The sequence below is a fragment of the Trachinotus anak genome, unplaced genomic scaffold (assembly GCF_046630095.1).
Source record: "Trachinotus anak isolate AG129_WGS33_773 ecotype Australia unplaced genomic scaffold, CSIRO_AGI_Tana_v1 ptg000012l, whole genome shotgun sequence".
In the NCBI taxonomy this organism is placed as follows: domain Eukaryota; kingdom Metazoa; phylum Chordata; class Actinopteri; order Carangiformes; family Carangidae; genus Trachinotus; species Trachinotus anak.
The window spans coordinates 1,724,176-1,751,822 of NW_027273863.1; the positions used below are offsets into that span (position 1 = coordinate 1,724,176).

The following is a 27,647-nucleotide window of genomic DNA, read 5'->3' on the forward strand; positions in this document are numbered from 1 at the left end:
TTCACCTAGATGCCAAGACCACACGCTGGTGTGCATGATGGCGCTGTGGCCTGATCAGTGATGCACTTTTGATTGTTATTCAGGCCCGAGCACCAACCATATGCATGGATTTTTAAACTGTAGCTCTGTTTCCTCTCAGATGACCCTGGAGGGGCTCCACACAAACATAATGTAGGCTATAATTGTATTATGTCAATAAGTTAACATAACACAAGGTGAAGGGCAGCAGTTTGTTCAAATATATTATTATATTAATATATTACATAATTGTATCATTATTTAATCTATATATGTGATGTGATCACAGCAGCCATGACGCCTTCAACATATTGACATTCTGACCTATAAGAATTCACTATTAATGGGTCAGACCCATAGGTACAAAATACCTTAAAGGTCCATCCAGTCCAAAGGTAGATGTGCATGTGTTTCTGATTCTAAAGCAGGACTAGGTTCTATATTAATTCTGTGAAAGTATCAAAGCCTCATAGCGGTTGATGAAATCAAACATCTTTTTTTTGATTCCATCCTCTCATATTCTCAAAGGCAAACTCACTGTAGAAAGTTCTTTTAATGTGCTAAATGTTTCAATGTGCTTTAAATGGTCAGGCTCAGTCTTATATCACAGACGTTATTCACTGGCTCTCAGCTCTGATCTGACAACAAATCTCTTCTGCTTTTGCTGCAACCAAAGACCATTAGAAATGAAATACTGTTCCTCTAGCTCTGTTTTAAAATCCAGGCTAAAGACACATTTTATTCACTGGCCTTTTTAGCTCACTAATCTTTTTATCTAATGTCTATCATTCTGTATTTGTTCCTGGTTCTTTATTGTTGTTGTTGTGTTTTTCCTCTAACTTGCTACATTAAAATCCTCTGTCCAGCACTTTAGTTCGATTAAACTGTGTTTAAATGTGCTTTAGAAATAAACTAAGCCCATTTGTTGGTGTGCAGTTGATGTTCATGGCTGCTACTGTCATCTAACTATCTAAAGAAATATATGAACATTGCTTTGTTTTTTTATCTCTGCCATGCCCTCAGTTATTAATAATTTTAATCCTTAATAAAATGTAAACATGTGAGTTCTATAAAATTCAGCCGTGCAGGTGTCATGAAGGAGGAAATGATCTCTAGAGACCAGAACAGTTTCTGTACCAGGCTGTAAACATGTTTCTTTCTGCTGTAAAGTTGGACATTTGAACATGGGAGTCTGTGGGGACTGACTCCCTGCTGGAGCCAGACTCTAGTGGTCATTAGAGGAGCTGCAGCTTTTAGCTCTGCACTGTTGATGCTTCATGTTCCAGCCCCAGAGGTCCCTGCTTGGTTGCAGGTCACTTAACCTGTGCACAGTGAACACTAAGCGCACCAGGTTTGCTTTGCTTCTTGCCAGTGTATTTTAGTGAACATTTCACAAATAAATATAAAGCACAGCACAGTGTTTGTCTTTACAGCATGTGTTTGGTGATTTTGTCCGACGACATTGTTGTTATAACTAAATCAAGATTTTAGCAGCAGCAGAGCATTTGAAGTTAACATGTATCTTAACGGGCCACGTTTCGGTCAGGATTTCAAACTCGTTCCGTTTTCTGACAACAGAAACAGAAAAACATGTAACTGAGAACAGCTTTATTGTGAATTCAGCTGTATCAAAGAGCTGAAACTGGCTGATACTAGGATGTAAATAACCAACGCTATGGTCCAGACACACACTACAGTCTGACCTGGCCTTGTTTACTTGATATCCTCAGGCGGATTTGTGTCATCTGTAACTGTTCTTAAAAAAATACTACACCACTGCTGTGACATCACACTGGTACAACAGTATATTACATAACACTCAAACCCCCACATAGCATTATTGCATGTTAATCAGTGTGACATCACAAACAGCAGCTTCCTCTGTGCCTTATTTGAAACACGCGGAGCGTAACTCTGCATCACGCACAGAATCACAACGATGGAACGACCACACTGCACACACTCGCAGACAGACGACGAGTGTGTGAGGGAGATTATCCAGTCGAGTTTCAACGTCAAAAATTAAATTAAAAAAATTTAAAAAGCAGACTAATCCTCTGAAAGGTTGGATAAGGCGGTCACAGATGACAGATGTGCTTCACTGATGTGTGTGTGTGTGTGTGTGTGTGTGAGAGACAGAGAGAGAGAGCAGTGTGTATGCCTGTATCCATCCTCTAAGTGTGTCAGTATGAGGGTGTGAGGCTGAACATGTGTGTCGCAAATGTCGCTAAAGCTGCTGTTTTCTGATTGGCTGCTGCCCACACACTCTCAATATGTAACCCACTGGCACTGAGACGTGTGTGTGTTTGTGTGTGTGTGTGTGTGTGTGAGAGAGAGAGAGAGAGAGAGAGAGAGAGAGAGAGGGAGGATATAAAGGGGATAGAGGGGGGTAATGTAAGGGAGAACAGTGATGTAGAAACACAGAACAGTTGTTCACTGTGACCAGCTGACACAACACCACCTCATCAGCAGGTAAGACACATCTCTACATCTCTCCTCATGTTTCCTGTGCGTTTGTCACCTTGAAAGTTTTTCCACGAGGCCTCTGAAACACACTGATAAGACTGTGACATAAGAACTGTTAGGATGTTCTTTGTGTGGACAGGAGAGTGTTGTGTTGTGTTGTGTGTTTTATCCAGTGTCCTGTTCAGCGTTCCAGTTATGATCCCTGTATGGATGCAACCTACAGGGAAAAAAAATAACATTGTGTTTTATTGTGTATTTTATGCAACATCTGATAATTCAATATAGAGAAGTCTGAGAGCTGGAATTTTATATTGCATTCATATTGAATCTAAACCCAAGACAAATCAAAGGTCAGACTTTGCAAAGTGTACAAAGATTCAGCTCAAGATGGTATATATACAGTACACAGCGTTTTTTTGTCTTTATATTTTTACATTTTTTTATATCTTTATATCTGACAAATTACACGAAGGGTTCACTAAAAACAAAACAAACCTGGTTAATGTAGGAGAGTGCTAACAGAGAATAGCAGCCTACCAAGGGTGGTTTTAATATGCTGAATTACAAACTGTTGTATTACTAAACTGTTATAGTAATATTCCTCAAAATGATTGATTAATCTTGCCCTGTCACATTTATCTATCCAATCACTAAGCTCCATGAGCTGTGAAGATCTGTCATGGTGCTCTTTGATGGAATTTGCAGAACCTCAGTGTAATATTTGTATCTGTGTAACACTTGTCACTACACAATAATACCTCCAACATGTGTGTGTGTGTGTGTGTGTGTGTGTGCGGGGGGTGGGGGTGGGGCTATTTAACTGATTGCCTTTTAACTCTGAAGCCGGTGGGTAAGTTCGTGCATTATTTGTCCCATGGTTTGATTGATCTGTGAGTGTGGAATACAGGAAACACTGGTGATGTTCACACAGAGTGATCAGAAGAGGAAGTGTGTGTGTGTGTGTGTGTGTGTGTGTGTGTGTGTGTGTGTGTGTGTGTGTGATAGAGCTGGCAGCACAGTGTCATCTTGCTGTGACCTTGTCTTTCATGTACTAGTCAAAAGAGAAAAGCATGTAATGATTTGCACTGTTGGAAAAACCATGTCCACCACAGTCACAACACAACACAGCCACTCTGATATATTACATAAAAGCAGGATTAGAGCCATCTTTGGGAGCGCTTGATTAAAAATGGAATCTGACCCAGTCAGTGACCTCTGATATGACATATACATAGATGTATGTGTGGAACTTTATTGAAGGGATGAACGACATTATTCCAAAAGAGACTCCATCATTTGGTGTTTTGATGATGATGATGATGATGGTGGAGAGTGATGTCTAATATGAAAGTCATAACATATGATTCACATCATTCATCATTCACATATCTTTATTTCTACAGATCTTTTCTTTAGTTGTCACCTGTCTGTATTTATTTCAGACTTCATATCACTTACAGACCCTCAACATACTTTTAAGGCTGTTGGCTGCAAACTGACAGTGTCTGACAGTTGTTGTGTAAATGGCTAGTGAGCACAGAATATGACTTGTATTTTCATTAGTAATTAATCAAGCTACTTTTTTTTTTTTTTGGATAAATCAATTAACAGTTGGATCTTTTGTATATTAGCCTCAGTCTGAGCTGATGCCTTCAGTGACTTGTTTTACACAAGCAACAGTCCAGTAACAAAAGATATTTAATGTAGAACTGTACCACATGATGACACATGAGAAGCTGGTATTGTTTGTCATCTATTGACCAGAACTGGTGGAACATCAAACACTTCAGATACCAGTCTGAAACTTCTAAAATTATTTTACTGTTAATCAATTATCAAGATACATTTTCATTTCATTACCTCATTTGGTAGATGCTTTTACTTAATGTGACTTACAAGCGAGGGACATCAGTAAATCTTCAAGATTTACTGATGTCCCTCACTGAAGAGCCTTAAACCTGCACCTATCTAATGACCATCAGGGGGCGACTCCACTGGTTGTAAAAAGAAGTCTGATTGTACTGAAGTCTATGTGAAAATGTTTCTACTTCTCACTGATTTATCACCTCAGTAAAGTTTTCCTGAGGAGTTTCTGGTCTCAGTCTGTAGTTTGTTCTTCAATACAACATGATGTTCATTTTTTAAATTATGGTCCATTTAGAGGAAAATAGACCATAAAGCAGGTATGCATTAGGGCGGGAAAAGTTAGTATAAAAAGTGAATAAACGGCACAAAGGCGAGTTTTCTTCTACACACGTCAACATACACGGATTTTGTGTCGCAGTTATTCGTCACTTCTTACACTTTTTTGAGGAACATAATTGGATTCACTGATAAATTTTTCGTAACTACCCCCGTAACAGTTTTTTTCAGGGTAATTTAATTTCGTAAGTCATTTACCTTTTATGTGATAGTTTCTGTGATGTGTGCCAGCAGTGTCTCATCCTGGAATTCACCAGCCTGTCATCTGCTCACAACAACCGTGTTATTATTTTACACATTAATTTATGACTTCAACTGTGTCAGGGTGTTAAAATTATAACTGACTTCGGGCTGGATGCAGCGTTATGCAGTGCATAACACGGAAGTAACCCAGAAGCCAGAAACTTTTTTGGCGTATGCACCAGACAAGCAATTTGTATTGGAATGAATGGGCACCATTTTTAGATCAGGTATCCTGTTCTTATAATACATCCATGGGAGCATCTCACTCTGAGCTTCAAAACCACTCTTCAGAAACCTGTGGGTGATGTCACTGAGGCTGTGTCCATCTTTATTTACAGTCTGAGGTTGGGTGCCCTCTTCTCAGCCAACAAAGACACCGTTCACACATTATCTGTACACAGTTATTGTTTTGTAGGCCTTTTCCTAGTACTTCCATTTGTCAGAGCTGGAAAACCACAGTAACAATAATTATGACTGTTGACTGAGGTAAACTTTAATGGAAGGAAACCATCATCAATGTGAGTTTAACATGAAGGATAATATTGGTCCTCAACTTGTTCGTTTTTCCTACTCTACACTCCAGTTATAATTTGCCGACATATTGACACTGGACCATGATCTGTAGCATTACTTAAAAAACCTAAGTAACACAAGTCAATTCCAATCTCAGCTATATTTAAAAACAGTCCCAGAACCGCCTGATAGATTAAAAGAAGGTTTTTATTTTCGACAAAGGGTTAAAAGCAGATTGTTGCCAGATTAAAGCCTAAGTCATTACATCAACAGTCCAGTTTGGTGGCAGTTCAATAATGATTTCGTATCTGAAGGTCAGATCTGGGTTTTACATCCCGCAGTGACAGTACACCCAGTCGACTGTCTCTCTCTCTCCCTCTCTTCCTGTTCATCTGTCTGCATCCCTCCCTCTAAGCTGTAGTCCTTATCCAGGGTGGCTGGCACCCAGTCAGAGTCCTTTATTGTGTGTGCGTTGTGTGTGTGTTTGGGTGCTTCTGGTCCAGGCCTGCTGTGTGTCTTGCTTGTGCTTGGGACATGATGATCACCACAGCCCAGTGCAGACCACAGGGAGGGAGGTGGCTGCAGGCGCAATGTGACGGACACATTCCTCAGCAGTTCCTCAGCCTAATACTGAACATTGTCTGAACGTGCTCTATGTCAGATTTTTGTCCTTATTTTAGCACAACAGGCCAAACCATTTTGCCATTTTTTTTTTATTTTAGGGAGGGAAAGTTAACCTTTCCTCAGCTCACCTGGATCACTCTCTCTCTTGCTTACACACACACACACACACACACACACACACACACACACACACACACACACACATACACAGATGACATAACAGTCTTTCAGTCAGTGTTAAAGCTCATGAATCAAACTCTAGTGGGGTCAATTCATTTTATCCCTCACACTCCTGACCAGTACAAATTTCAGTCACTTACAATTAACTTAAGTGTTTCTTCAGCCTGAAAAAATAAAGCAGTTTGTTCACTCTAGTCTACTGACAAAATCGACCGTTCATTAATATTCATATTGTTACTTTTTTCCTCTTCTACCTCCTTTCTCTCAGATTAGCTAACCAGTCAGAAACAGCCTCAGTGTTTCACTTAGTGCAAAATGAATTCAAATTTTTACATTTGTGAGATTGTATAAGTCATCAGAAGAGATAAAATATAGTGAACTGAAGTTTGCTGCATGGTTTGTTTAAATTGTCATAATTTGAATCGTCATCTAAGGTATGGTGCTACATGTGTTTTCTTTTTTTTTTTTAACACTAAGCAGTGAGTTAGTGCCAGGCAGCCATATTGACTGTCAAGAAAAATGAACCCCTGAGCTGTGAGTGAGAAAGCACAAAAACTGAGCCATCAATATGTACAAATTACACTGGGATAGATAATTATACTGGAATAGATCATTATACTGGGATAGATATTGGGATAGATAATAATATTGGGATAGATACTGGGATAGACAATTATATTGGGATAGATACTGGGATAGATGATTACATTTGGATAGATACTAGGATAGCTAATAATACTGGGATAGATACTGGGATAGATAATTATATTGGGATAGATACTGGAATAGACTATTATGCTGGGATAGATGATTACATTTGGATAGATAATAATATTGGGATAGATACTGGAATAGATAATTATACTGGGATAGATACTAGGATAGATAATTATCCTGGGATAGATGATTACATTTGGATAGATAATAATATTGGGATAGATACTGGGATAGATAATTATACTGGGATAGATACTAGGATAGATAATTATCCTGGGATAGATACTGGGATAGATAATTATACCGGGATAGATACTAGGATAGGTAATTATATTGGGATAGATACTGCGATAGATAATTATCCTGGGATAGATACTGGGACAGATAATTATATTAGGATAGATACTGGGATAGATAATTATATTGGGATAGATACTGGGATAGTTACTAGGATAGACAATTATATTGGGATAGATACTGGGATAGATAATTATATCGGGATAGATACTGGGATAGATAATTATATTGGGATAGATACTGGGATAGTTACTAGGATAGACAATTATATTGGGATAGATACTGGGATAGATAATTATATCGGGATAGATACTGGGATAGATAATTATATTGGGATAGATACTGGGATAGTTACTAGGATAGACAATTATATTGGGATAGATACTGGGATAGATAATTATATCGGGATAGATACTAGGTTAGACAATTATATTGGGATAGATACTGCGGTAGATAATTATACTGGGATAGATACTGCGATAGATAATTATCCTGGGATAGATACTAGGATAGACAATTATATTGTGATAGATACTGTGATAGATAATTATACTGGGATAGATACTGGGATAGATAATTATACCGGGATAGATACTAGGATAGATAATTATACTGGGATAGATACTGGGATAGATAATTATACCGGGATAGATACTAGGATAGATAATTATACTGGGATAGATACTGGGATAGATAATTATATCGGGATAGATACTGGGATAGATAATTATATTGGGATAGATACTGGGATAGTTACTAGGATAGACAATTATATTGGGATAGATACTGGGATAGATAATTATATCGGGATAGATACTGGGATAGATAATTATATTGGGATAGATACTGGGATAGTTACTAGGATAGACAATTATATTGGGATAGATACTGGGATAGATAATTATATCGGGATAGATACTAGGTTAGACAATTATATTGGGATAGATACTGCGGTAGATAATTATACTGGGATAAATACTGCGATAGATAATTATCCTGGGATAGATACTAGGATAGACAATTATATTGTGATAGATACTGTGATAGATAATTATACTGGGATAGATACTGGGATAGATAATTATACCGGGATAGATACTGGGATAGATAATTATACTGGGATAGATACTGGGATAGATAATTATACTGGGATAGATACTGCGATAGATAATTATCCTGGGATAGATACTAGGATAGACAATTATATTGTGATAGATACTGGGATAGATAATTATACTGGGATAGATACTGGGATAGATAATTATACCGGGATAGATACTGGGATAGATAATTATACCGGGATAGATACTGGGATAGATACTGGAGTGTAAACATGAGTTCATGTTCATGTGGGGCAAATTTGTTTTTTACACATAACGCACTGAAAATGGAGAACATAATGTCAAACAGTTAATTTTGTTGAATTAAAAGTGCACCAGGTCGTGACGTCACCACAACGCACCCAATCAAAGCGTGAATTGAGTGAGCGTTCTGTCCCTGCAGGAGCAGCCCACTTGTTAAGATGATGGGTATCTTTTACAGTGTTACAGAGCCTGGAGGCGGGAACGGCCCGATGCAGCATGCGCGCACAGCGGTAGAGGGATGAGAGAGAGAGAGAGAGAGAGAGAGAGAGAGAGAGAGATGTACAATAGTCTGCCAATATGGATTTATCTCTTCTGCTCTAATTCACCGACAGGATAAGAGTACGGCTCAATATACCCTTCCCCTCTCTCTCTCTCTCCGCTCCTGTCCTTTCACTCTCTACCTCTCTCCACCACACACACACACACACGCGCGTGCGCGCGCGCAGCGGCTGTCAGCTCGCATGCGTCCCTCCTCGCGCCGGCGGGCGGCCGCCTGGCTGCTCGCGCTACCGTCAGGGAGAGAGGAGTGCGCGCGCCGCGGCCGCCTGGAGATGATCTCGTTCTGGTTGCTGTGCTGGAAGCTGTTGGTAGGTAACCGAGCAACCGCACACCGCCGCAAACTGCCGCACCTGCTCTTCTCCCGGTGCAGGGCCTGGTCCTCGCGGCGGGCACGGGGCGGCCTGTGCGCAAGGCTTTCAGGCTTTACGCGTGTTCCCGGGGAGAGGACGGTGTGGTGTCGGGGCCCAGGCCGCTCTGACGGGGGTTAGGGTTAACACACCCACACACACACCACACACACACACACACACACCCACACACACCACACACCCACACACCACACACACACACACCCACACACCACACACACACACACACCCACACACCACACCACACACACCCACACACGCACATTGACACACACACCCACACTGGTGGCTGATTAGATGATGCTCATTATGTCGTCTCCAGCTGTTGATGGCGAACAGAGGTTTGAGGCTATAAGTTAAAACGTGAATTCACTTCTATTGACTTTAAAGGCAATTTCATTCCGACTTTCATATATTTGAAATCTGAAGTTCAAAGGAAGGTTGTGCAAGTCGACAGAGGTCACAGAGGTCCACCAATAATCCACATCAGGCAGTGATCGGATGCCTGGATTAGAACTGAGAGCTGCTGTGCAACTAATAACTCTCCAATCCTCCCCCACGTTTGACTTCTCTGAAGAACTGAAGATCTGTTATATTGAGGACAGATTGATTGAAAGACCACAGATGCACTGTCATAAAATACATCCTGCAGTGCATGTGAATGTTTCACGTTTTACCATCCGCTGTTTATTTTAACTTATTTCTTATTTTACTTTGAAAGGTCAAACAAGTAACATATTAAAAGCTGGGTGGCGCTGAGAATGATAATCGTAATTGACCCTGCAAGTCAAGGTTATATGAGACGCAGACAGATGTTGACATCTGTTGGGGAACAGTTGTACTGTCTAGCGTAACTAAATGAAATCTGAGCTGATGCATCAGTGGACTACTTCTTCATTTGTTCCTAACATGTGTCGCCTAATGGCCAGATAAACCCATCGTGGACTGGAATCAGATTCGTTTGCCTGCCACGTGCTCCCAAAATCTCTGACCTGGCAGGATGACAAGACAGAGATTTTCAGGCAATTTGAGGTTCAGGCTGCAAAACTGTCCAGTGGCTCTTTCCTGTGATGGACATTTTGATCCAGGATATAACTATTAAAATTATTAAAGGCTGCATTCCATTCAGGTGTGCCAGTCCCAGGCTGATGCTCACTGCCATGGCTTGTACTCTTATATATAACAAACTCATTGTTAACAATGTTACCATGTGCTCTTCCTGCTGTGACAGTCACACCGTCTGCTATCAGACAGGTTAGTTACAAGCTGCTGTTTCCAGATTTGGACACTTAAATTATGTTCATGCAAAGCCACATTACATCTTTTGAACTCAGTTTTTGCTGCAGCTTTAAAGCTGCACACCCATGAGAACTGATTCAGCCTGGCAGATATGTGTTGTGACAGTCAGCGAGTCAGAGCAGGGTCACACCAAAATTAATTTCCCAATTCATTTCAGTGAGGATGCAGGCCAGACACATTCGATTCCTGACATGAATCGATCCTGCTTTGTTCACCTCACACAGAGGTCAGTCTGAACTTTGACTTATGAAATCCTGAGACTCACCAGTGTCCAGCCTCTGTGTGTGAGAGAGAGAGGCTGGAATTGACTCTTAATATCCATATTTACATAACTGCTCGATGACATAAGCAGCAGAGCTGCAAGGGCACAACAAAGTGGTTGGTGGGAAGTTGAATAATTCTCAGCTTGTGGAAAGATGCGAGGCTGCTGGTCATGCTAGTTCCTGCAGCTTCTGCTCACAGCCCTGCCCACATTATCTGAGTCCCACCTGCTGCCACAGTGTGGAAGAATTGCTTTGCTAATCCTGATTTGACTGTGTTTGTGCTTTTATGTGGTTATGAGTGTTTGTGTTGGCACACTGCCTCTTCAAAAATAACTGCTGAACTCTGCGAACAACTGTTTCAACAAGGCATTGTGACATTTGTTCAAACACAGAAAAATGTCGAATGTTGATGTTTACTACATAGGAAATCAATTTGAAATTCAGTAACTTCATCACAGTTACTGATCCCAGTAACACTCAGTTCCTCTGACGTCAGATGGAGGACTGATGTCAGCTGTTCTCTGTTGTCAGTGGACAGGTTGGTCCGGGACATGCTAGCTTGGCACAGGAAAACGTGACTTCTGGTCATTCCAAATTTGTTCTCCTCATTTATTGTGTGTTCTTAGCTTGCTAACGTTAGCCACGGATAAATCTACAGTGGGAGATCTGGTGACTGTGAAGGCCACAGCGTGTAGTTCACAGGCTCGTGCCCTGTGGATGGGGGCACTGTCATCCTGGAGGAGACCCCTTACATCAGGATAGAAATGTTTCATCATAGGATAAAGGTGATCAAGCTTTGTATTGATTTGCAGTGACTCCTCCCACTATCGGGGCAGTACCGCCCCCTAGGGGACATTCAGAGAAACAATATCTACAAAAGGCAGGCGTTGAGGGGTTCTTGGTGGGGGCGTTTGTTTAAGGTGGGCTGAACCTTAGTTCTACTTGCAAGTGTGTCGTTTCCATGGCAACGGCTCTTTACTACAGTGTTTCTGTCAGTTTTCTGTGGCACTGCTGCATGCTGCCTTCATGGGAACGGGACGTCAGAGTATCATCTATAAAAGTCACCAACTGGGTAAAATGGACGATGTCCTCCCTTGAATTCCCCATGAAGGAAATTGAGAGCATTAATTTCTCCTGAGAGCAGCTACATGAAGGCCACATTATTGTCATGGTTACAGATTTACAAGTGGGATATTCTGGTGTCCAGTTACACACTATTCAGTTGAACTGGCTTTACTGGTATATGACTGCATACAATACTACCTTGCAACGTTACAAGGTTAAAACAATGTTCTACAACCAGACACCACCCACCTGAGTCACAGCAACACCATCAGCTGGCCTGACTGTTACACATCTTCTCTGTGTGTAGTCGTGTGATGTTGGTGCATTATATCATGATTAAATTGTGGCTTTAAATTTTAATAAAGTTCTTTAAACAGTATTGGCCAAAACAGAACCACTGGGGCGAGTGCACCTGTGTGGAAGCGTCTGTATTCATTATGTTTCTACACTCATTTACGCAGGTGGTTTAGAGGTGGAGGGCTGTCTTCTTCCAACTGTCTTCTGGAGAGCTGTATATGGTCATCGAGGCTGAGCTAGTGGCTGCATGGCCGGTATATCTCTTCAAACTGCAGGGTTGTGTACTTAAACCACAAAGTCTTGTTCTCTGTTTCTCCAGGTTTATACAAATGATGTGACGTGGGGCTGTGGTAGGTCTCATTGTCTCATTGTTCAAATGCACCTTGACGGAGCTGAGCTGAGTTACAAAAGTCAGGTAACAAGTAATGCAACACGTGACTTTAGTGCTGGGTAATTAGCAAAGTAATGTAGCTGCTAATGTGCAGTGAGTAAAGCTGAGTGGGACTTTTTCCAGAAGTCAAATTCGAATGAATTTGAACAAGCACGTTACTCCACATACTGTATACTATCCAGTTTTAACAATGTCCTCGACTGCACCACAAAGTGAACTACCTCAAACAGCCTGATGTAAAACTGGAATTCAAACAGGTCATTACAACTCTGATATTTATTCTACGTGGGAATTCTGACAGTGATATATGATATTTTGTGGAACATAAAGTTTGAAGTAGTGTGACATTGTAGCACCTCAAAGCTTCTCTGTTCTGGATGGCTGGGCGGACAAAATGACAGAGACTGTGACCACGCCCTTTAACAAGCCCCCCAACCTCACTGACCATGTAATAGCGCCCCCATGGTGGCAGGTGTACTGGACTAGCGTCTACATGGTTATAGCAGTAAATACGGTGTATGTAGGCTTCATTGTCCTAATTAATTGAGGTCTGGAGTTTCAGTGCTAAGGAATTTAAACTCATATAACATAGTTTATAGAAGTTTATAGAACTGTAGGCTAGCACCCAAAAATATGTGATGATGGGGAAATTAAAATGTTTTTCTGTTGTCATCCCTTAAAGAATCAATGTTATGGCATCTAAATAATGAGTTGAAAGAGGTTAATAAAACTTTTATCATTAGTTCTTGCATTATTCAAGAGTGGCTTGGTGAAAGTGGATGATGGGTGTGAACATGTCAGGGGATTATTAACCGCAGCCATTTCAGTTCTTGTGTTGAAAAATGTTTTACACATGTCAACACATTCAGCGTATAAGGAACTGAGAGCTGTTGCTGCATGATTAACTTGATCTCTCTCCAAACATTGTGACTTAACTGATAGAAAACTGACTTTAGCAGCTTGCCCGCCTCTGCATCTATACTTAGTGTTACCGTAGCAACAGCTCTCATCTGTCACCAGCACATGCCTGGAACAACAGACCATAATAATCTGCCAGCCCACTCACAGCCTTCACAGTGCCACCGTGGTAACGATATGAAGGCTTGAGTTTAGCCCATCGAACATTTATAGGTCAAATACACTGATTTAATCTGCTCTGCTGTGTGTGTGTGTGTGTGTGTGCTGTACTGTTGTGTATGTGCCTGTGTCATTCATGGTTGTGTGTGTCTATATGTGCATATGCCTCTGTGTGTGTCAGGGGTGGATGGATGGACATGACTGACCAGTTCAACACTGAGGTTGATCTTTGGTGGTGAGCCGTCACTGCTTTAGTGTTTGCTTTTAAAGCAGTTTGTCCTTTTATTTTTCTTTTCTATACGTATCACACAAGACACTTTAAAGAAAAGCAACAGTTGTGTTTCAGCTTCTTTCAGCTCAGGTTTGGCCCACACTAACTCATGAGGAAACAGGGCTGCAGCCAGGGTTTGCAAAATAGTGAAGTCTGGGGGGGACAGATAAATGGATTCATCAGCAGGCAGTAGTGATACAGGTCAGGATTTTTTATACCCATCCCCTCCCCTCTCTCTCTCTCTCTCACACATGCAAACACACACGAGATGCATCATCCTCCACTTAATGGCAGACTATTACAGTACAGCCTACATCTGTGAGTCTATACCGTCTTTTTTAGTGCTAGCTAATGCATTATAAACTAGGGTGGAGAGACATATGGAGTAGATGTAGCTGGGTAATGCAGATTATTGACAGGACATTAGAGGACATGCACCCTCTGGTGTGTGTGTCCTCCTGTGGCCAGAGGCGCCCACTGCTGTCAGTGGAGGTGCTGCTGATCTCACGGCGGACACTAAATAACCAGTCTACACTGAGTTAAACATGTTCTCATCTTAGAGGAGAGGTTTTCATCTGTTGATGTTTTAACCCAGATGTATTTAGCTTTGAATTCTATGATCCAGTCATCCACTGATCCAGCTCCTCCAGTCCACATGTCAAAGTGTCCTTGGGCAAGACACTAAATCCTGAATGGCCTCTGATGTATCAGTGTATGTGCAATAGGAAAAAAAGTGCTGCATGAATGTGTGAGTGAATGGGTGAATGTGGCTTTTAGTGTAAAGTGCTTTGAGTGGTCTTTAAGACTAGAAAAGCTCTACAGAAATTTATCTGTAACCTTGTTTGTTGTTTGGTGCTGGGAAGTGATCTGTTTTGACTTACTAACTTGAATTTCTGGGTTAAGAAGTAAACATGTAGAGATCCAAAGTACAAACTTCTTTTTTTGAAGGATCAGTGTGTAGGAGTCAAGGGATATATTGGTAGAAGTTATAATATTCACAATGCTGTTTTCATTAGTGTATAATCACCTCAAACTAAGAATCATTGTGTTTTCATTAGCTTAGTATGAGACCTTCATACCTACATAAGGAGAAGGTCCTCTGCCATGGAGCCATGTTTCTACAGTACCCCAGAAGGGACAAACCTAACACTGGCTCTAGAGTGGGCCTTTTTTACATTACCTGAAGGCCACCGTAGCTCTCCTACACCCTTTGAAAGGGAGTTGGCAGTTGGTTGCAATCTGAAACCTCACCACTAGGTGCCACAAAATATTACACACTGGTCCTTTAATTTGACTTTCTAAAAATTACAGGGGAGTTATAATTATTTCTATAATTCATTTCATCTTTTTTATTCTATAAATATATTGCATTAATAACCACAACATATTCAGAGTATGTTAGTCTTCAGGCTACAGTATGGTGTGTATGATGTAAAGTGTATCTTTCCACAGAGAGCCACAGCTGGTTTAAGGAGGACAACACCTGAGCTAACTGACGGTAACCACGACAACTGTAGCTCTGGCAACAATAACCCTGTGGACGATTCTTCCACTCCTACCCAGCCAGCGGATCCAGTTGCCATGGAGATCAGCTCCTCACCACCTCTGACAGACCCGGAGAGAGACAACTTATTTAGCTGCCGCAGCCAGGAGGTGGAGGAACTCCACTACCCAGAAGTCTATGGGCTGGAAGAAGAAGCTGCAGAGGGAGAAAATGGAAAAATAGATGGAGACGAGTGTGACTACCTTGTTTTTGAGATAAACAGAGGAGGTGAAAGTGAAGAGGGACAAGATACGGAAGGAAGAGGGGAAACAGAGGGAGAGGATGAAGGGAGAAGAGAGATAGAGGGAGAAGAAGAAGGGAGAGGAGAAACAGAAGGACAAGTTGAAGAAAGAGAAATAAAGATAGAAGACAAAAACAGAGGGAAAGTAGAGGGAGAAGATGCAAATAAAGGAGAAACGGAGAGCAAAGACTGGGGGAAGAGAGAAATAGAGGGAGAAGATGAAGGGGGGGAAAAGATAGAAGGTGAAGATGAAGTGAGGGAAAAGATAGATGGAGAGGATGAAGGAGGGGAAAAGATAGAGGGAGAAGATGATGAAGGGAGGGAAAAGCTAGATGGTGAAGATGAGGGTAGGGAAAAGATAGAGGGTGAAAATGATGAAGGGAGGGAAAAGATAGAGGGAGAAGATGGAGAAAGTGGAGAAAAAGAGGGAGAGATGAAAGAAGATGGTCTGTCAGAGCTCCTCTTTATCTCTGACAGTCCACTGTGTCCTTCATCATCAGAGCCTCTGTTTGTTACCTCAGTTCCTTCAGAGCAGCCAACAGTGGCTATAATGCCAGACCCCTGGGGTCACGACCTTGGCAACAGAGATGACCTCAGCGATGGTCACCTTAGCGACTGCCTGCAGGCTGAGCTGGCTATCGTGTACTCTGACAGCGATGCTGGAGAAGACCAGTGGGCAGCTTTTGCACCCTCTGATGTCACCAACCAGGAGGAAAAGGGTGGCATATGTGATGGAGAGAGCCAGGGAGAGGAGAGGAGAGAGGATGAGGAGGGACAAGAGGAAGGGGATAAGGCAGAGGTAGAGAGTACAACAGAGGAGCAGAGGGAGGTGGTGACAGAGGAGGAGGACAGGAGGGGAGTCAAGGATGATGAAGAAGAACAGATGAGGTCAAGGAGGGATGTTTTCCCGCGGTCTCCTTCTGCCAGCTCCACAGCCAGCTCCTCAGACCCTGACCGGAGGGTAGGCCTTATCTTTGTCCTGAGCTCGAGCTTTGTTTCTACAAGCTACGGTGCCACTTTGTCCGACAGTAAATTTGATTATTAACCATACAGTTTCACAGAAATGAAATAAGTCAAAGTAAACACAGTCTGTCAGTCAATTGTACTGGATTTTTACTTGTTTACTGTAAACAGTAATAATGTCTGTGTATGTGAATGCTGTTCTCTGTTCCTTCAAACGTGTGTTCTGAGACTGAAAACATCTCCCTGTGTCTGCACTGTGTGTTTGATAATCTCTGCTCCTGGTTTCCCATCAGGTCCCTGTAGATTTCTGTGTGCACCAGGAGACACAGAGTGAGAACGTCTCCACTGAGCATGTGGACTTTCTGTTGGCTCGCCAGCAGTGGAAGAAGATGGAGGAGGAGGTCAAAGGTCGGCCCATCCCCAAACCAGGGCTCAAAGCTCAGGGGAGCTTCCAGGGCACCCACACCTCACTGTACCCCCCGACCCGCAGCCCCCGTCTCAAACGCAGGTAGAAAACTCTGGAGGTAGTGGACTCTGAAGTATAGAAATACAAACTGTTTATTTAGTGTAGTTTGTAACGTTTATTTTTCAGGGGTCGTGTACAAAAAACATTAATCACATACAAAGAAAAAAGATGCATTGTAACAGATTTAGTTTCCATCTGCAGTCCATGTATTGTGTATCATACTGTGTATGATTTAATAAATCTGAACACTAGTCTTTATTTTTCTTATAGAGCATGAAGTGCTTTAGAGCTGAAACAGTTGGTTGTTTAAAGGAGCTAGATATACCGGTAGGTTTTTCTTTTGCTACATAGCTAATGTTAGCATTAGCAGCTGCTTACGTACCAGTCTAGACTTTTTCGTCTACTGAAGTTAGCATGCTAACCAGCTAGCCCCAGCCCGTCTCGCCACTTTACAATAGCAACTCACTGTAGCCTCACATCTGCTCTGAAGATGTAACTCTGCTCAGAGGGCGTATCATTACTTCTTGTGGCAACTATTTTGATGACTGTTTTATTTAATCAATTCAATAATTTTTCAAGCAAAACTACCAAATATTCTCTGGTTCTCTTTTTAAATTTGAGGATTTGCTGCTTTTCTCGGCCTTGTGATGCAACAGTAACAGTGACAGTGACACTAAACTAAATCTTTGGGTTTTAGACCGCTCGATCAGCCAGACCGAGTTTTTCACTGTTTTCTGAGATTTTTACTGACCAAAACAATGAGTGATTAATTATTAAATTAATTTAATTATTAATTAAAATTGCTGACAATATTCCCTAAATTTACAAAACTTTTGGCTCATTTCCATCCTGTTATGGACATTTAAAATTTGAATGGAAAAGACAGAAAAAGCCATGATGCTGCAAACATGCTTTTATGATCAGATGAAGTAGGAAACAGGTTTTTCGAATACACCTTGACACGACCATATCTGCCCCTGTTTCCGCTCACATCTGTGTGAATATAACTGGGTGTTACTAGTCAGCTGGTAGCCTAATAAAAATGTTACACAATGAAATGGAAACACAAGTGATAACTGATCTTTTAGCATTATCTTAACTTGAGATGGGGTTCCTCCTGTCTCTCAAAGGGAGATCCATCCACCAGTGCCCAGGGAGCCCCCCCTGTCCTCCACTGTGTCCCCCAGTTCGGAGGACTCAGGTCTGGATGACTCATCTTACCGCAGCCCCCTGGAGGAGCCAGAGAGCGCTGTGGAGAGAGAGATCCGACTGACTCTGGAGAGAGAGGAAAGGCACCGCAGGGAGAGGGGGATGATTGCACAGGGCCTGACTATACCCAGGTAAACTTAACAGCTGTTTTCATCCTACCATCCTATCATATGAGCGGTATAATATTTGTGGTGCAGTAGAAGGGCAGAGTATTACAGACTGGTTCTGCAGGAGTGTAGAGGAATGTGGGGATGGAGGAATAGAGTGGAGAACAGTCTTCAAGGATGTGGCCCCATCACCATCTGAACACTGTATTTAATCACTGGAGGAGAACTGAAGCTGGTCCCTGTTTACCTGAGGTTCAGCTCACAGATGTGGAAGACTACGGGGATCATAGAGCCACAACATGCTTGTGGGAAATAGGTTTAGTGGGATAAACTGGTACAGTATCTGTAATGGTGTTTTAGGTGGAGCTTCATACAACTTCATGAAAACCACATTAGCTCTAAAACTGAGCCTTTATGACATGAATGAGAGACAATTCAAAGAACTCTCCCTTCTACAATGTGGAGGTGTTTAAAATATTGTGCATAAACAAAAAAAAACATATCTGATCCATTTAGGCTACGTCCACACTGCTGTTTCTGTCCAGATGAGCATTTTAGCTCTGTATCAGAAACAATCTCACACCTGAACATGCACACACGCGCATACGTGACCATTCATGTACACTGAGCATGTGTGAGCTGTGTAAACAGGAAGCACATTGTCTACTCTGCAGTTGATTAGCTGAAGAAAATACTACAAAGGAGGAACAGCAAAGAGAGTTGTAGGGTTGGAATACAGAACTGAACTGAACAACAGCTGCTGCAAAGACAACAAGGTCACTAACACTTTAATTCATTATCCATGTTGTTTCACCACTGGTAATCCAGGCTGATGAGAGCCAATCAGGAGCCACCGTGGGTGTCTACGTCATTGTTTCCAAAGGTCTCTGTTTCGGTCTGGTCCAGCAGTGTTTCTCAAAGTCTCAGTTTTAGGGGCTGAAGACTGTGGAGGAAACAGAGAAGAAGAGATGAGTTTAAAACTAAAACATAGTGGATGTAGCCTCATTGTCTGTATTCCAATTAAATGGGAGATTGCATTGCTTGTATTTAACTCTTTAACTTTAGTTGTATCAGTTCTACAGTTTGAGGAAAATGAAGAAAATTAAAATGGTAAAACTGTACTGTAGTGTAAAGCTGCTGTTTTTCCTCTTGAGGGCAGTGGAACACTGACATCAGGTACATAGTTGTCCAGCAGAAACAGAACAATAGTAGCATTTATATGAAGTCATGTGTATTCACTCCATAGCTCTGGTCAAAGAGAGTTTAAGCTGCTAAATGCTCCACTATGTTCACAGCTGCTCACCAACAGTGGAGCTTTTTTTTTTTTAGAATGTATGGACCAAAAATCCAAAACTATAAGCTAAAACAGGCTAAAACTCTCTGCAGAGCTGAGGGGTACTGTAGACTTGGTGACTGATCCATTGTTAAGATAACAATTTTATTTGTGCATCTTTAAAGATGTGGAGTATCAGTAATAAAATGTAAATACCCATAGATATAAACTAAATGTCCAAAAGTAAATCTGTGAATGTTTCATTGTCTCCGTCGACTGGCAAAAAAGATAAATTGAGCCAAAACTAAACCTCATGTGTTTCAGACCGTCCACCCTGCAGACGGGACGATCTCCACCCCGACCTCCTGCCTGCCGCACCCCTACTCTCTCCATCTCCCCTTCCCCTTCCTGCTCCTCTTCCCTCCCCCGGTCTGTCTACCATGAAATGACCGCCAACAACGTCATCATCCTTGAGCCCGACTCCTCTGGCTCCTCCAGGAACCGCCTCCTCTCCTCTGCAATCGGGGGTCTCTCTGATTGGCCGACAAGCCTGGACGTGGTGCCCTCCGCCAACGTCATTGTCGTGGAAACTTCCAACCTAATCATTCGCAGCGCTTCCGAGTTCTGCCTCAGCTCCGCCCCCGTGGCAATGGAAACGCAGGAGAGCACTTTCTCGTCCAATCCGTTCTTTAAGCTGCGCTCCCTCAGCAGCCAGTCGCTGGTGGAGCAGGAGATCAGGATGGTGAGGCAGAGGGAGGAGGAGTGGAGGAGGCAGAGGGAGGAGATGTGGAGGAGGAGAAGGGAGGAGGAGTGGAGGAGAGGGAGAGAGCGGTACGACACTGTGCTGGTGTCTCCAGCCCTGAACGATAGCATCAGCTACAATGGTAGGTATATATGTATATGCTACGTATTGTCCACGTGTCTAAACAATGTTCAGTATGTGTTGAATAAGGTTTTTGTGTTTTTTGTTTCAATCTCCAGATTATTGAATAAATGACAATTAAATTAAATGGTCTTTTTGTTTCCGTCATTTTTATACTAGTGCCAGAGGTTTCAGACAGATCTGTCTCTTCCCCTTCGTCCCCCTCCAGAACCCGCAAAATGGAACGATCCAGTTTGTCTTGTGACCACAAGGTTTGCTAACAAACACACACACACACACACACACACACACACACACACACACATGCACACACAACCTCGATCCACAGCTAGGGCTGAGTATTGAACTTTGATACTTTACTGGACCCACCAGATAAGTTTGGGACTATTGAGGATCTAAAAAAACCTTCATCATTTGATACCTTAGGGGTAAATGGTAAATCTCATTAGCCTCAGTGGACCAATCAGCATGCAGCATGCTCGGACCAAGCTCTAATAATGCTGGTGATTGGCTTTTTATTTACACAAACACGTTTGAGTGAGTATAGAGACTGAACTTCAAACAAAAACTAAAATTTGTACCATAATGTGAATTCTAATTTTCTTTTTGTTGAAAGTTTTGATAAAATTAGTATTGAAAAAATTATTATTATGAATCAATACCAATATGGACAACATTTGAACGGTATTCACAACATATCAGTTTATCTGGAGACGGCGTTGCTTGTTATAGTCTCTGTATTGAAGCCAATAGAGTCTATAGCTCCTCACATATATCTATAAATAAGTTTTGAAAGCACATGGCCATCACAGCTGTGACTCTCCGGCTTCCCCGAACAAGACTTGATTTATCAGTCAAGATTTACTGGACAATGTTCCAAACGACAATTAACAAACAAAAAAAAACACTTTGGCTAAAACAAAAACATCAGACACCAAAAGCAAAGTGACAGACACACACACACACACACACACAGCTTTGACTTATTCATTCATTTGAAGTCATACAATGTGTTAACATGCTCTGTAGTAACATGGTTACTGTAAATCTGTGTGTACATGCAGCAGGTCTGTAATCAGATGGCTCTTATTTTGAAACCATGGTTTGTTTATTTTAACTGAAGTCGCGGCATCTGTCTGTCCTGACACGTCTGTCTCTGCGAGCTTTAGTTTTAGTTGAATTTTGAATTGAATTATTTAAAATACAAAGACACATCACTCTGTGTAGTTCTCACCTGCTAAGCTGTTAAATTCCCTGTCTGCAGTCTTTTGTCATGCGCATGTGCACATGTGCAAAGCTGATCAGAAACCTGGTCACATGACCAAGACAGCGCTCTCCAGTAACCACCTGGGTGTCCCTCACTCTGATAATTGAAACCAGCTTTCTCCTTTACATTACATTTAAGAGATTATCTTACTGGTGGAAGCCGACTGTAACCTCATTACTTCAGAGCATGTAAACACACTCATCATCAACAGCTTCGTTAGATGTTTCTTCATCAGGCACCGACAAGTCGTAGGGTTTTTCTATTAGGGTTTGCCATGCTGAGCCAAGTCATGATGATGTGCTCCTACTACAGCCACACAGCAGGGGGTATCTGCACAGAGCCACACTGGTCCTGCATGGAATCAGACCTGACCACGGCCAGCCCATGTTCAGCTCTCAGTACTGTTGTACTCAGTACTCAGTACTCTGAGGCTTGGTTCACTCCTGTGTTCCTGTTTGTACTCAATCAGATGCACTAGTTAAATATCAGTCTGGTTTTACTCTTAACTGATCGTTTTTAGCCGTGTCGGAGATGTGTTTGTTATTACAAATGCAAACCGGACATTTCCTGCTGTTGATGTGGCGAACAGCTGCAACGCTTTTATTTTTAACAAGTTACATCAAGTTTATCATCACGTTAACAGAACTACATTAGCAGCATGGCTCGGTGCAGCTACACCCTCGCTGTGGAAATATCCTCTGTTGAACACCATTAAAGCTGCATTCATTGATTGCATTCATTTTGTGGGGGCAGCGCAGTTGAAAACACTGACATATTGATAACAACTTAAAACAATTAAAAACTATTAAACAAATGTATATCACTGAAGGTAATATCGGAAACACCTCCCCAATCTCCAGCCTCCAAAGCAATCAGACAGTTGAATCAACATCTGTGTGAAACAGTTTCAGTATAAACTGAACATTATAAGCTTCATAAAGGTTATATGATCTGCAGGGCTGTTGTGTTAGACTGCATTAGTTATGTTAGCTGGGTGTACCTAATAAACTGCCAACTGCCATTGTTTATATAAATATTGATAATATAAAATATTGATGAGTGCAGCTTTAATCATATGTACAGTCCACCAATGAGTAAACGTCTAACTACATGTTTATATCGTATTTACTTACAGTAATATTGGTAATATAGTAATGATAATAAAGTAATATAATGACCTTTGGACTGTGCGCTGTTAAACTGCCACTGATTTTATTTCACTTTGTTGAATTGCTTCATGTATCAGTACATTACATATTTTTCTTTAGAGATTTCCTTGTTGGGTAATTGATTTCTTCCTTTACTCATTCACTCATTTGTTACCTTTATTAATTGTGAACTTTATGATTTGTTAATCAGTTGGACTGATTAATTTTTTAATCCATTAGTTCACAATTTAGCAAATATATTCATTATTCAGCTAATTCTTTCGTTTACCCATCACTCCTGCATCCATCTGTCCAATAATTCCTCCAACTGTCCCAACCTGTGTTTTTCTTCTTCAAAATCCATCAATCATCCATTAATGTGGTCATCCATCCATCCATCCATCCATTCATCCATCCGTCCATCCATCCATCCATGCATCTTGGATCCAGTGGTTTAGCTGAATCTCCCCCTCCCACCAGTTCCCCCCTTCCCTCTCTTCGGCGCCTCAACGACAGAACGCCATGGCGCAGCGATGGGAGGCCTCCCTATTAGCCAATCAGAAGAAGGATTGAGCAACGATAGCCATTTAAAAGCCAAAATGAAGTCCCACACCTTTGTTTACTCCTTACTCTGTCCTTAAAAACTCACACATTCCTGTCTGTCAGCAGCAGACGTCTACTGCAGTGTTTGTCAAGACTGTAAGTTAGAACCAGTGGGTCTATGAGTCTGTTTTCTGGTTAGAGGAGAAAAGGGCTGCTTCACCAGTGTACAAGATCATGTACCTAGTTTGGATAGAAAAGTAGATAAGGCCTGTTTTCACAATCAGATTGTTTTAATGCATGCTGTCTGAAAGAATATGACTGTATGATGCAATGGAACTGCCTGTCATGTCACAGTTTAAACATTTACTTATATATAACAACGTATGTGGACTTCTGAGGCACATTCCTAAGAGGTGTATCACAATAATAATCAAGTATAAAATTGCATCCATAATGATACCACAGTTTTTGACATGTGAGCAAATATTTTATGTAAAATTAGGAAGAACATGTCAAAATCTGTCGTATTCTTTAATATTTAATATTTACAGCACTTTGTTAGCTAGATGTTAATAACTTATGGCACTATTGATATTGATTCATTTTTGTAACTGTGATGCAGTGATTTTCAAACCATTTTTGGGCAGTCGCATTTTATTTTCAGATTTTAATATATTTCAAAGTGACTACTTTAAAAGCATATGTTTATTTTAAAATACTGTAGCTATGCATTGCAGTGATTTGAGAAGGTAAATGCTAAGATAATTTGGCATGTTGTGCTCAAATGACGTAAATTAAAGGTGCCAACCCAGACATTGGAAATCACTGAAATGTTATAATGAGCCATGAATCATAAGAGTTTGTACGTCCCAGGTTTCTGTCTCAGCCATGTTGGCTAAAGAGCGCTAACTGCTAACTGAATATCATTTGGGTCATAGTTGCACAGACTAGCTTTTGCCTCTTCTGTGGCGGAGGTTGGTTGTGACTCAGATAGAGTTCAGTTTTGTGGGCTTCTAATCAACACAGTGGAAAGAACAAAAAATAATTTCAAATATTCTCAAACAATTTCAATCTCAAAGCTGTATGCAATGCTCGTTTCCTTTACTCCTGCCTCAGAATAAGGCATACGGCACACGGCGTGGACATATTTGACAAGAGCTGTTGATGTTCTACACAAAACCAACAACCAGCAAGATACTTAATATAAAATTAGTTTAACTCTGTTTGCTGCTCTCCATCATGCTATTGCCACAGCAAGCGGAGGTAGTCATTTGTCAAGGCAGCACTCATTAGCTTCTTTAGAAATATGTCGCCACAACTGGTGATAGAAATGCAGCAAAAAGATTTTAGAAATTACAAACAAAAAAAAAATATGGATGCCAGAGAAAATAGTTCAGACTGAAAAAGAGAATGAGATCATATACACACTCAGCACAATCAGACATCGCTACCTAGCTTCTGGCTAATGTGTATTGCTAGCTAGCTTCCAGCTAACTTATATTGCCAACTAGCTTCCAGCTAGTCTGACATGTCGGATGTAGGCTGTGGGCCTGGGCTCAGTGGTTGGTGATTGGTTTAAAGAAATCCAAACAAGAGTGTTTTTCCCCCTACAGAGTGCCACAGGAATGAGTCCTGAAACCCGCAAATTAGTTGCATTTTAGCACTTCCAGTTCCCTTGATACCGATTCTCTGGGTTTTTTGAATAGGTTTTGGTTAGACGACATAAAATGATGATTAAATAAGGTCTGTGGTTAACACAAGCTCAAGACATTTCCACGTTTTCTTTAAGCTTTTACATCTAAGATTCATCTAAGATTATCATGCTGAACAAAATATGTAAGTATAATAAACTTTTGTTTGTCACAGTTTATTTTCTGCAGTAATTTAAAAGCCAGGGTAAAAATCCCATTGGCTTTCTGACAAGGGAACCAGGGTGATGCTAAGTTTAGGGTTGGCCTGCATAAATAATTCATCCCGGCAGCACCCTATAGCAAAATGACAGTAGGTGGAGCCAGACTCTCCTGCATTGCCGACACAGTGCCGTGAAGGTCTAGCTCTGCGTGGCTAGCTCCCAGCTAACACCTGCATTCAGTGTTTGGGCTGAATAAACAGGCCGTAAGAACACCACAGCTGTCAAATTTATGTGAATAAAGTTGAGGCAAAAATCCACATTCAGTGTGAATACACCTTTAAAGTGAGACACCATGGTGGTTTTATAATATTAGTTTGGAGTATTAACATGTTGCATATAGCAGAGTCCAGACACATTTTTTTGTCTCTATAGACTCTATCTGTGGCTTTGCTGTTAAAGCAAAAAAACTTGAGCACCTCTGTATGAATCAGATATTCTAACCCTAATGTTAAGTAAAGATTTTTACATATTTTTACGTCCTGACTTGATTCCTAGGAAGAGACTTATTGTATTGTATTTTTGCTGCATATATTTATGAATTGAGCAGTGCTTATAAATCCTTAAAGTTTTTATTTGTAAAAGCTTTCTAATATATATCATGTGACAATGACTATTTGAAAGTCTGCCATGTTTTTTAGGAGACGGCTTTTGTGCGTGGTGTGTGCATGTGTGTGCGAGTGTATGCTAACCCGTCCTCCATAGTCCATCCTCCTCAGTTAATCAGGGCTTACTTTAGTTTGGCTTCTAGCTCCAGAACAGGCTCACTCACTCATTTCTTCCTGTAAATTAAACTTGGCTCAGCTGTGGAATAAAGGTGCATTCAAGTCAACTCAGAAATGGGATGTCAAGGTGAAATAAGACCATGCTAACAACAGCAGTTCCTGTTTAGCATCACTATATTTCGATTGTGCTGTAAGTTTTCATGTGTTTGCACTACAGTGTTTCAGTATAAAGTACATACTACAGAGGATCAAACTGAAGTAGCCAAATGAAGTCGCTGTCTTTATCCTGACTGTGCGATGTAGATCCATTGCCAGTGATGTGTAGAAGACAGTTTCCCATCGATGTGTGTTTCCTCAACCAAACCCAAACTAAAGTAGTAAAGTATTTGAAATAAACTAATTGTAAGTCTGATATTAGCACAAAACAAGGTAGATGCTTAAATGATTGTGTCTTTGTTGCTTTTGCTTCTTACACAACAAAAATATAATTTTGTGCAATGGGCAAACCTTTTGAGTGTTTGACCAATGAAAGCCATAATTACGTTGGACGATCGAAGGTAAAGCAATGGCATGAGTTTGTCAAACTAACTTGTCAACATCTTTTTTAAAAAGATATGAGAGTCATCACCACCGGCTGGGCACAGCCATTATAGCAAAAGCTGCAGAATTTATAGATGGTAGCTTGATGTGGCTAACGCAGATTTCTAAACATTAGTTTCAGCTGATATTGGAATACATTTGGTTTTTGTTCATGCTGAGAAAGGACCAGTTCAGGGCCAGTATGGAACAAGAGCCTGTTGTTCTACATGTGGCATGTGTGTAATGTATTAAGGTTGATGTGAAAACCTACCCTTTAAAGCTTGAAGTTGTGATGTATCAGACTCTGAGATGTGTTGAATGCACAGTGATAACTGCCCCCCTGTGAGCAGGTTTCAAGTTCAGCATGTCGTTATGTTGCTGTGGTAGATATTCCGTATGATAGCACATATTACACACCACTGTACGCTCAGTGTTTGCCCTGTGATTTTTCAATGCAGTTGGGTTCTTGTATTCACATCCATGTTTGACTTCAGTTTTAGCTTTCGTGCAGTTTATGCCATCAACTATTTAAGATACTTTATTATTATGGGGCAGTTTAGTTTTAGTTTTGAGGACAAAGTGTATTTCGTCATAATATTCTTTAACATTTTCTGTGGTGGTGGTGTTCATGCCACTTCTCAGTGATTACAGAGGTAGCACTGGGTGACAGCACACACTACTTGCTAGGATCCTCTGTATGGACTCATATAAACAGCTGTCCTGACTATTAAAGCATTTCCTCACTAGTGTCATTTATTTCTGACTTTATTTGCCTTTGAGTTTCAATCATTTATTATTGCCAAATTAATGGTCTGGTGGTGACATCTTCAATAAAGTGTGTGACTCCTGAAACCTAC

The 27,647-nt window shown here is 41.1% G+C and overlaps 1 protein-coding gene across 4 annotated transcripts; it reads left to right on the plus strand.

The window, feature by feature from the left end:
• The first annotated feature begins 2,384 nt into the window (after positions 1-2,384).
• LOC139629049 (midasin-like) lies at positions 2,385-27,642 on the plus strand. Of its 4 annotated transcripts, none has more exons than XM_071491396.1 (7): positions 2,385-2,490; positions 15,387-16,679; positions 16,975-17,189; positions 18,278-18,487; positions 20,061-20,620; positions 20,779-20,870; positions 23,515-27,642. In XM_071491396.1, the coding sequence occupies exons 2-7, from the start codon at positions 15,516-15,518 to the stop codon at positions 23,605-23,607; spliced, it is 2,334 nt and encodes a 777-aa protein (XP_071347497.1). In that variant the 5' UTR covers positions 2,385-2,490; positions 15,387-15,515; the 3' UTR covers positions 23,608-27,642. The 4 variants fall into 4 exon arrangements, with proteins under 4 accessions (XP_071347497.1, XP_071347496.1, XP_071347495.1 ...); XM_071491395.1 differs by lacking the exon at positions 2,385-2,490 and adding an exon at positions 8,934-9,211 and having other exon boundaries at positions 23,246-27,642; XM_071491394.1 differs by lacking the exon at positions 2,385-2,490 and adding an exon at positions 8,934-9,211 and having other exon boundaries at positions 23,485-27,642.
• The last annotated feature ends 5 nt before the right edge of the window (positions 27,643-27,647 follow it).

What these genes read in the sequence shown, in the direction of transcription:
- LOC139629049 (XM_071491393.1), top strand. Translation starts at nt 9,086, where the DNA reads ATGCGTCCCTCCTCGCGCCGGCGGGCGGCCGCCTGGCTGCTCGCGCTA. An exon ending in CAGGGCCTGACTATACCCAG is followed by an intron (nt 18,488 to 20,060) that starts GTAAACTTAACA and finishes CATGTGTTTCAG; the next exon opens with ACCGTCCACCCTGCAGACGG. An exon ending in CGATAGCATCAGCTACAATG is followed by an intron (nt 20,621 to 20,778) that starts GTAGGTATATAT and finishes TTTTTATACTAG; the next exon opens with TGCCAGAGGTTTCAGACAGA.